Source organism: Octodon degus, unplaced genomic scaffold (genome assembly GCF_000260255.1).
Source record: "Octodon degus isolate 3935 unplaced genomic scaffold, OctDeg1.0 scaffold00138, whole genome shotgun sequence".
Classification (NCBI taxonomy): Eukaryota; Metazoa; Chordata; class Mammalia; order Rodentia; family Octodontidae; genus Octodon; species Octodon degus.
In genome coordinates, this window is record NW_004524714.1 from 5,231,713 (window position 1) to 5,242,389 (window position 10,677).

The 10,677-nt window shown below is 57.3% G+C and overlaps 1 protein-coding gene across 1 annotated transcript; it reads left to right on the plus strand.

Annotated features, from left to right (window-relative positions):
• The first annotated feature begins 543 nt into the window (after positions 1-543).
• Positions 544-4,075, plus strand: Rpl35 (ribosomal protein L35). Its single transcript, XM_004641579.3, has 4 exons — positions 544-632; positions 876-1,012; positions 2,220-2,301; positions 3,898-4,075. The coding sequence occupies exons 1-4, from the start codon at positions 630-632 to the stop codon at positions 4,045-4,047; spliced, it is 372 nt and encodes a 123-aa protein (XP_004641636.1). The 5' UTR covers positions 544-629; the 3' UTR covers positions 4,048-4,075.
• The last annotated feature ends 6,602 nt before the right edge of the window (positions 4,076-10,677 follow it).

The window sequence follows — 10,677 nt, forward strand, 5'->3', positions numbered from 1 at the left end:
ACACTAAGGAACTGAACCGAGAGCCTTCACACAGTGATATATACCTCCTGCCCTTTTTATTTGAGACAGCGTTTCGCCAGGTTCCCTAGGTTGGGCTCTAACATTCGATCCTCCTGCCTCAGGCTCCCAGCGTGGGGACTAGCAGCGTGCGCCACCTCTCCGACGTTAGTGCATCTGCGTAAACCCGCCCTTCTCATCGGCCAGGCACCCTAGATCACCCGCGCCCACCTCCCAGCGGCAGACTGGGAGATCGTCAAGCTTTGCCGAATGAATGAGTGAACAAATACAGCACTGAATGGAGAATTCGAGCCCTTCCTATGCCATCTCCGGCCATTCCCAGCCAGCGCTGGCCTCAGCCAACTGCGTCCACTCGGGATCTAACGCTCACCTAACTGGCCTAGGACGCCTGGAAAGACGGTGGGACCAAAACTCTCAGCTCAGGTTGCGCGGGCGCTGCCGGAAGGACGAATCTCACCACCCCCGGCAAAGGGCGGAAGGGGCGGGGCCTGACTCCCGTGCCGTGGCGCCATTGGCTGAACTGGTTGCTACCCGGCAGTAGTTGCGAAGGTCAGCCCCGCCCCTTCCTCTTTCTCTCGTAGCAGGCGGCGGCGGCTCCTTCTTTTGCGGCTATGGTGAGCGAGAGGGAATCGGATACCATCCAGGCACCGTGGGGCTTGGGGGTCGGGGTGGGGGCCGTGGACTGAGTCCCGGAATCTCATCTACCCTCGGATATGGGAGGCGCCGCGCAGGGCTGCCCAGCTCTCGCGGCCCGCATCTCTCCTGCCCTGGGGGCTCAGGCCGCGGGCCGGGCGCGTCTTCCGTCCGTGGCCTGGGAAGGCCGCCTGCCGGGCTCCTGACCGGGACCTTACGTGCAGGCCAAGATTAAGGCTCGGGATCTTCGAGGCAAGAAGAAAGAAGAGTTGTTGAAACAGCTAGACGACCTGAAGGTGGAGCTGTCACAGCTGCGCGTCGCTAAAGTGACGGGCGGCGCGGCGTCCAAGCTCTCCAAGATGTGAGTGGGGAGGGCACGTGGCCTCGGGAGCGCCCCTGACTTGCCGAAGTTGGCTTCTGGAAGTAGCCATTCAGGTGCCCGCGAGGTGCATCCTTGGATCACGTGGGAGACCTGGCCGCGTCTGTGGTTGGAGAAAACTAGGGGTCCCTGAAGACCCTTCCGGTTTTTCGGTTTTGAGACTGTCTCGTTACATAGTTGCACCACGACTTGAACTCACTTTGTAGCCTAGGCCTTGAGCTCGAGACAGCCGTGCCTCAGCCTCAGGAGGGCAGGGATTACAGTCCAAAGACCCATTTTGTGCTGCCTTCAAAGCCTAACTGGGGCCAGTGGGATAGCTCAGCAGGACTAAGCACCTGCTTAGGCAAGCGCAGAGGCCAGTATTTGATCCCTGGCACCACATGCCATGTGGGCCCCTTCCTGGGCACACTGAGCCAGGCGTGGTGGCACATGCAGATAATCCCAGCGCTGAGGAGACTGAGACAGGAGAATCATTGCAAGTCTGAGCTGCATAGGAGCAAGACCATGTACCAAACACATAAAGCCTAACTGGACTCACCTGACTTCCGTTAGTCTGTTGGTGGGGAGGTATCTTGTGCCATGCATGGCCTATAACCTAAATTTGATTTATATGGGTAGAGACAGGGTAGTTGTGAACAACAGGGGTTTGGAGTAAATCCCTCTGGATGCACATTCCATATGCCAGATTGACGTGAGTGGGCTGCCCACTGCCCCCTACCCCAGGGCAGGCTTGCAGGAGACAGGAGGTAACTGAATTGGGGGGGGAGGGGCACAGGAGAGTAACACCGGGAGTCCTTGGGCACACATTCACCAGTCCTCTCCAGACTGACCTCCCTGTCCCCACACAGCTCCAAATGAAGCCTGCTGCTGATCCACCCACCCCATGCATCTCCCCTTCCCAGGTATCTGGGACCTTTCCTGAGACTCCTGAAGCTGGAGGTGCTTGACTGTGGCATGACTCCCTCCTTTCCCTTCCCGCAGGTTGATGTGGGATCAGCTTTTTGTCCTACAGGCCTTTTTGTCTCCATGGACACTATAGATGGCAGTGTAGGACTCCGGCCCCCATTCCTGCACCCTCCAGACACACATGATGGTGCTGTCTTGAGTGGGACATGACTCAGTCCTGAGTGAGATGCCTTGGGGAGTGCTGGCTCTTCCCCCACTTCTTACTGACCTCTTTGTTTTGTAGCCGAGTTGTTCGCAAATCCATTGCCCGTGTTCTCACTGTCATCAACCAGACCCAGAAAGAAAACCTCAGGAAATATTACAAGGTACGGGGCGCTGGGAAGGCGTGGTTGTGGGGGCTTGGGCCCCTGCTCTGCAGCTGGGTTTGCCCTTTCACCAACCTCAGGCCAGCAGTGGTCTCTGGCTGTTGTGGCATGAGTGGGTTGGCAGCAAGGGGTCTTGCTGCAGGTGTTGTTTTGGCAGAACCGGGGATTGAACTCAGACCCTTGCACTGGGAAGCGCTTATTCTACTGAGCCATCTCCCCGCACCCCTGCAGGTGGGGTTTTGAGTCTCCCTTTCCTGCCAAGCAAGCCTGCTGGTTTCTGAGGAGTGGGCCCCCTGGGCCCTGGTGTCCCTGCCGGGACTCTTCTAACTGTTCAGATGAGGACCGGGAGGATTGGGGGGGTGTGAGGAGCTGGGCCTTGTTTCCACACTGTGTCCCAGGGACCGAGTGAGTGTGTTTGGGGAACTTGCATGAGCATCTGATCTCTTGGTCTCAAGTTGTAACAGCCATCTTGTGGACTTGTTTGTTTTGTTTTTTTTAATTTTATGTATTGAGGGGGGCAGCTTCAGCCCACCAGGGGGCGGGGCTGGCTGGCTTGTGGTGCTGGGGCATTGAACCGCGGTCCCTGTGCTTTGCTAAGCTTGTTCTAAGGTGCTTCAGACCACTGAGCCATCTCACCAGCCTGAAATCTGTTTACTCCTCCCCCTTGAATCCTTTTTTTTTTTTTTTTTTTTTTTTTGCGGAACCAGAGATTGAACTCAGACCCTTGCACTTAGTCTACTGAGCTATCTGCCCAGCCCCCATCTTGTGGACTTGTGTCTGACTTTAGTTTTATCAGGGCTTGGGCAGAAGCTGCAGCAGGACCAGGTGTAATTGGGAGCTGGGTGGAATCTGCTGACCCCAGCTGGCATTTGGAGAAAACCACAGGCCTGCTTTTAAACAGGCGCTCGGGCTCAGCTGGCTGGCTTGCTCAGGACAGTCGTGCCGAATGGAAGTCCTCTGGTGGGGGTCTTAATATAAAAGCTGGTACATCAGAGGTGGCCAGGAAGAAGTACCTTTGTGGCTCTCATTGAATGTCCGGCTCTTGTGCCCAGCTCCAGTGCGTTACTGGATTGGAGCTCTGCACAGCCCTCGCTTGTGTGTTTGTAGAACCTTCGCTGAGGTCACGAGACACTGAGCCCAAGAGACTGAGACACTTGACTTAGATGTGGCCCCAATGGTGGCAGCAGAGGGGGGAACAGAGATGGTGGGACTTCCGTGCCCTCTTGCAGGCCTGACAGAAGGTTTGCCTTGGAGACTGCTGCTCTGAGAGAAGCTCCTGCCACAAGAGGGCAGAATGATGTTCTCCCTGGGCTGGAGTCCCCTGAGCACTGGCTGGGCATAATTGCGACTAGGCCTTGTTCCTGAGGTAAAAGAGAGACCAGTGAGCCCCTTGATCTGGAGCACCGCTGGTCCGCAGTGCAGACTACAGCTCGGCAGCGCACACTGCAGCGGCCTTGGCCAAGCCTTCCCTGGCTTGGCAGCAGCACCAGGACAGCAGCTCCGCATGGTGGCCTGGCTCTGTGGCTCTGTATCCTCACTCTGCAGACCAACTCCCCACCCCCGATCTTGCTTCTCCCTCTTCCCGTCTCTGTCCAGGGCAAGAAGTACAAGCCCCTGGACCTGCGGCCCAAGAAGACGCGAGCCATGCGCCGCCGGCTCAATAAGCATGAGGAGAAGCTAAAGACCAAGAAGCAGCAGCGGAAGGAGCGGCTGTACCCTCTGCGCAAGTTTGCCGTCAAGGCTTGAGCGGCGTCACAATAAAACTCAAACTCTGGCCTTGGTGCTCTGTGCCTGTGCTGTTTCCACCTGTGGCTGGCCTGGCTTGCAAGGAGGGCAGGAGTTCTGGGGTGAGGGCACAGGTGAGGTTGTAGTGGCATCCTCTGGGTGAGTGCCTGTCTCAATGGCCAGTGAGTCCCACTGGTCCCTTCTGTGCCACAGACCTTCCTTGAAGGTCAGGCACTTGTCACTTCTGTGGTCCCAGCCAGAGGAATGGAAGAGGGTGCCTCCCTGGGCCTCTGTGTATGTGTGTGTGTGTGTGTGTGCGTGCAGGTGCAGGTGTGTGCACATGCATGCACACGTGCTCATGAGTGTGTTAAGTTTCTCCAGCGTGACATCCTCCTGCCTCAGCCTCCCAGGTGACTGAGAATTACAGGCATATTATGCCACTGGCCCTGACTCCAATTTGATATCTTTTGAAACCACCTCCATGCTAGTTCCCAGTATCATTGTCTGCAGGGGACTTGTAAGATGCCCTTGTGGAGGGCCAGGGAGATGGCTCAGAATAAGCGCTTCCCTGGCAAGTGCAAGGACCTGAGTTCAATCCCTGGTTCCAACAAAAAAAAGATGCCTATGTGGGTGTTCTGGGCCTGGACCCTAGGGTCAAGGATGGGTCTCAGCCTACAGTATAGCACCTCAGACCTTGAATGGTTCAGGCAGCCCTGCTGATGAGGAGACTGGACAAGGAGTGGCGCAGGTGGCTGATAGTGCCCTGGCACTGCAGGTCCAGGTAAACAAGCCCAGGGACATGTGGCCTGTGTGTAGCAAGTGGCTTCTCCACAGTCACCATGACCCCTCAGGTGGGGCAAAGCTGCAGGGATGGCTTGGGCCATGTGTGACCCAGCCTTGATGCCTTGGGGGACCTGTAGTTAGCATGAAGGGGCAGCAGACACGAGGTGTGCATGTTCAGTGGCTGAGGCCCACCAGTCCTAGCTGAAGCTGGCAGTCTCCACACTAGCCTGTGGCCCACGTACCAGGGAGCATGTGCCACACAGGACGGCAGGCTGTAGGGCAACCCTGGCTGCCCCTCACCCTTGCATCCACAGGCACTTGGCACTTGCTGAGAACCACGGGCAGACTTTGTAGTCACTAAGTGTGCTGGCAGCGAGTTGCCCATCAGGGAGGGGCAGCAGGATTGGGAATCTGGGCAGGGCATGCACCCGGGTTGCACTGCCCAGGCCACAGGAGAGGCCTGAAGCACCAAACCCAGGTCGGGTACCCACCCCCCCACCCACCCCCCGTCGTCGTCATGGTCGTCGGCGGGCCCCCCCTGCTGGAAAGGGGTGCAGGGCCTCCTTTAGTCCACACCCAGGCTCCCTACTGGCTCAGCCCCCCACCTGACACTCAGCTGTTGCTGGCATTAGCCAGGTTGGTGTTCTTTCCCTTGTCTCCTTAATCTGCTGAATCCCTCCTGAATGCCAGGGGTCTGGAGAACAGGTGTCACCCCTGTTTGGTAGGGAAAGGACTCAGGACATTTAACCAAGAACACGGTCCAAAAAGCACAGCATGGATGACTTGACATACCATGAGAAATAAACTAGTTCCCCAAAGACAAAGTGCATAATGCCACTCGTGAGGTTCCTAGACAAGCCACATTCATACAACAGCCAGGTGTAGCAGACATCTTTAGTCACACATGAGGCTGAGGCAGGAGGACTGTCACAAGTTTGAGTTCTGCCTGGGCCAGCTCCATAGTGAGTTCAAGGCCAGGTTGCACTACACTGGTACTCTCTGTCTCAAAATGTCGAGATGCTAAAAAGTACCACCTTTGTTTTATTTTTTTTATTTGTTTTATTAATTTTTTTTTTGGCAGAACCAGGAATTGAACTCAGGCCCCAGGCCCTTGTGCTTGCCAGGCACGCACTTATTCTACTGAGCCATCCATCTCCCCAGCCCCTGGGCTGAGCCCTTTCTCCACAACTGGAACCCAGGCAAGACTCCATTCTAGAGTCAAGCCCAGAACACCAAGTTCACAAGCTGCTCTTACCCTTGAGGCCACTTTATTTTTTGTTATATTTACTTTTTTTTCCCCCCCAGAAGGCCGGTACTATGAAGTTCAGGCTGGCCTTGAAATCACTAGGTAGCTAGTGTGGGTTGGAACTCACCGAACTCTCCTGCCTCGGCCTCCGGAGAACTAGGATGCGACACCACACCAGGTTCCCAAGTCTACTTTAGAGCCAGGGACTACAAGCCTACCAGGACCTGTGATTCCTCCCTGGAGCGAGTCCAGAGCTCTTATTAGAACCAGAGATCAGAACCTAGAGCTAAGGCCAAGTGTGGTGGCACAAGCCAGTAATCACAGCGTTCAGGAAGCTGCGAGACCAGCCTGGGCTACACAGTGAGCTCTCAAGGCCAGCCTGAAAGGCATAGCGAGACCCTATCTCAAAAGGACCGGAAAAAAAGCAAACAAAAAAAACAACCTAGAATTATTCTAGAGCCGGGTCACTGTAGAACCGCCTGGAAACCCCACTATCCAGAACCAGGAATCACGCCAGACCCCTAAGCAGGAGCCTGCATTCTGGATGCCGGTTCGGCCAGGACTGCACGCATTGCCCCGCTGTGCCCAGGTGCCCTCAGATCTGGGCGGTTCCAGCACCTAAGGAGACGCGGCCGCTGGGCGGGAAGGGAGGGAGGGTGCTAGGGGACCGAAGACTGTGTACAGCAGTCTCCATGGTGACCGGGGCGGGGCGCTGCCGCCGCGGTGCACTCTGGGAAGCCACGACAGACCTTGGGGCCGCAGCGGGCGGGAGTGGGTAGCGGGGAGGAGGGGCTTCTGCCTATGAAGAGCGCGCCGGTCCCCGGATATGGCGCGCGATGACCGCTAGAGGGCGCGCAAGGCCCGCTCACTGATCGCGGACGCTCTAGACAGGGAGAGGTCTCCCCTCTGCGCAATCCCGGACCTAAACAGGGTAAGTGCCCAGGAAGGCCAGCTCAGGAGCTAAGACCCACGCTGTCCACGTGCGGCTGCTGCTGAGGCAGAGAAGCCCAGCACGGGAAGCCAGGCCTGCATCACTAGTACTCTGGGAGGCTGGACAGGGTGGCAAGTGCCAGCCCAACCCGGGCAACTTAGCGACCCAGCGAGACCTTGTCTCAAAATAAAAAAGAAAAAGGGGGACCGAGGAGATGGTTCAGAGGAATAAGCGCTTCCCTGGCAAGCGCAAGGGCCTGAGTTCAATCCCCGGTTCCGCGAAAAAAAAAAAAAAAACACGAAAAAGGGCTGGAGGGGGCCGGGGAGATGGCTCAGTGGAATAAGTGCTTCTCTGGCAAGCGCAAGGGCCTGAGTTCAATCCCCGGTAGCTCAAGGGTTCAGTGCGTAGGAAAAATAAAAGAAAAAAAAAAACGGCTGAGGACAACAGCCTCCTCCGGTTTGCTGCATGGAGGTGCGGGGGGTGGGAGGGTAGGGTGTGAGAGGTTGGGGTCCCCGCTGTTCCCAACATTCCCTGCAGCACAGAGTGGGCGTCTCCCCGGGGCTGCTGGGAAACTGAGGACCCGAGAGATGGAGAGGGTTCTCAAGGGAGAGCACAGCCGGGGCTCCGCCCTGTGTGCCTGGCCTGGGTGTGAAGGCCCCTGACGCCCGGAGCTGAGCCCCCAAGAAGACGCGCCTCAGGCTCACCAGCACGGGCGGGCGCGCAGGGCCGCCCCGACTCCAGGCTCCCAGTGGTGACTCAGCCCTGCCCGCCCCCCCTCAGAACCTTCTCACGAGACTGCGCTCCCGCTCTATTTTCGGCCCAGACAATCAGGCGACAATGTCTAGGGGGCGACAATGGTAGCTTTGAGGAGACGCCACCCTCTTCCTCGCTCCCACAGGCCTGGGTCTGAGAGTTGGCTCTTTGGGAACTCAAAGGTCATGTCGCCCCCGACCCACGTGGCTCCCAAACAGGCCTACAGCACATCCCACGCCCCCGCTCGCGTCTTAGCTCCCACCCCGTGTCTCAGCTATCCAGCCACTCCAGCCTGGCCCAGAACCACCCTCCCCAGCCCAGAGCCCTTCTGGTGGGCCTCACCCACCAGACCCTGGGCGCAGGGGGTACAGGTGGGGTTAAAATCCATTTGCATCTGGCGTGGTGACATATCCAAATCCCAGCTCTCAGGAGGCTGAGGCAGGAGGATTGCCTCGAGTTCACAGCCAGCTTGGGCTACATAGTGAGCCTAGACTACATAGTGAGACCCTGTCTCAAAAAAAGAAAAAAACACCTGAGCACGGTGGCACACCCCTGTAATCCCAGCACTTGGGAAGCTGAGAAAGGAGGATACTTTCAAGTTTGAGACCAGCCTGGGCTACAAAGTGGGCTTAAGGCCAGCCTGAAATGCATAGCGAGATCCTGTCTCAAAAAGAGAAAGAATGGGGCTGGTGAGATGGCTCAGTGGTCTAAAGCACCTACTTAGAACAAGCTTGGCAAAGCACAGGGACCACGGTTCGATCCCCCAGCACCACATGCCAGCCAGCCCCGCCCCCTGGTGGGCTGAGCTGGCTACACACACACACACACACACACACACACACACACACACAAATAAATAAATAAATAAATTTAAAAAAAAAAAAAAAGAGAAAGAAAGGGGGCCAGGGAGATAGCTCAGCAGAATAAGCCCTTGCGTGGCAAGCGCTGGGTCCTGAGTTCAATCCCTGGTTCCACAAAAAAGAAAGACTTTTTTAAAATGCCGCAATCAGCTGTCATGTGTCCCAGGGGCCCAAGCAAAGGGCCCACTGTCCCATCCCATTATCCTTGCCCGCTGCCCCTGCGCTTGGCCACATGGTCCTTCTCCCCCCAACCCCACCCCCACCTCTCCGAGGCCTGTCCACAGCCCCCTCTGGACCATCCTGCCTGTCCTGGTCTGACTGAGTCCAAGCTCCACGTCCCTTCCTGAGACAGGGCCACCCAGGCACACTGTCCACAGGCCAGGTTGAACCCAGGCTCTGCTGCCTCCAGGGCTATGACCTCAGATGAGCAGTTGATTGCGCCATCCCTGTCTCCTGGTCTGCACGTGGGTCCCCAAATCGGTGGCCTTGGACAAGTTGGGTAGGAGACACTGAGCTCTAAACAGTGGTGACCCCATCCCATCCCTTCAGCTGAGAAGCTGGGCACTGAGCTCCAAATGCCACGCATGCACAGGCTCCCCACAGGGCCACAGCTAATGACACCTCCTACTGGAGAGGTGTCCTGGACCAAGCTCCAGCCCTGGGACTGGGGAGGGCTTGACCGGCTAGTATGGGCTGTGGGGACATCTGAGCCAGGTGCCATCTAGGAGTGGTCCCACCGGCTCAGCCATGAAAGTCGCCGAGGGGGACACTGTTTTCTCCTCTGTGAGGAGCCTGTCCCCCTCCTCCTCTAGCCAGGGTCCTGAGGACTGAGGCCACACTGACCTCCTGTTCTTTCATCCCAGGAAGTGACCAAGGTCCCTGGCCTCTGACAGTTCCCCACAGCACCATCAAGCTTGTCACAGACCTGTGGCCACAATGTCCTCAAGAAATCCTAATGGAAAAAAAAAAAAAAGGGTGGGGCCGGGGAGATGGTCAGTAGGATAAGCGCTTGACTGGCAAACGCAAGGATCTGAGTTCAATCCCTGGTTCCGCCTTTGCTTTTTGGTTTCTTTTTTTTTTTTTTTTTTGCGGAACCGAGGATTGAACCCAGGCCCTTGCGCTGGCCACAGGAACGCTTATTCCACTGAGCCGTCTCCTGGCCCCTCTGGTGTTGGTTTCCTGAGACAGGGTCTCCATATGTAGCCCTGGCTGGTCTCGGCCTTGTGGCCATGCTTTTGCCTCAGCCTCCTGGGTCTTGGGGTTGCTGGTGTGCACCACCAAATTGGGCTAAAGTCACCCTCATGGAAACGCAGTAATGTGTCCTTGTGTCACCTGAAGTGTGAGGACGCCTCGTGGACGCTGACAACCGCCAGGGTGAAGAGCAGCGTCTTCTCCACTTTGCTGCCCTTAAGATCTCTGCTGATGCAGCCGGGCGGGCCAGCGGCCCAGCGCGGCGCCACCTCCCGCACTCCCCCGCCGCCTCGTCCACCGCTCCTCCCCGGCGCGGCTTGCACAATGGCTCCTTGGGAATCGCGGGCCTTCTGCGGAGGCTTAAATGTCATTAAATGTCATCTGCGTGGCTCCCGGCGCCTCTCGCTGAGAGCGCTTCTACTACTCAAGGATTCGTTCCGCCACGCGGGCTTCGCATTCGGGAGTCGAGCGCTGTGATCCGAATCCAGGTTGCGGAAATGGTGGGCCGCGGGGGGGCGCCAAGGACGCAACCCTGAGACCCATCGCTGGAGCCCCCTGGCGATGCTGGCTTCTCCTGGCCCTGTCACAGTCTTGGGGGCCTAGCGATGCGGTGGCACCCCTTGGAGAGATCCGGTGGGCTTCGGGCGGTGCAGGCAAGCCCAGCTCTGGTTGCAAACAGCCTGAACCGGCATGTTCAAAGGGGACCCTCACTGGGGGGCCAGGCGTGCCGGCACTCACCTGTATCCTAGCGCTTGAGGCTGAGGCAGGAGAATCGCAGAGAGTCGAGGCCAGCCTGCGCTCCATGGCCAGAGACCCAGTCTCCGAAAGAAAGAAAGAAAGAAAGAAAGAAAGAAAGAAAGAAAGAAAGAAAGAAAGAAAGAATAAAT

Coding starts and splice junctions, on each gene's coding strand:
- Rpl35 (XM_004641579.3), top strand. Junction 1,013..2,219: donor GCGTCCAAGCTCTCCAAGAT/GTGAGTGGGGAG, acceptor TTTGTTTTGTAG/CCGAGTTGTTCGCAAATCCA. Junction 2,302..3,897: donor ACCTCAGGAAATATTACAAG/GTACGGGGCGCT, acceptor GTCTCTGTCCAG/GGCAAGAAGTACAAGCCCCT.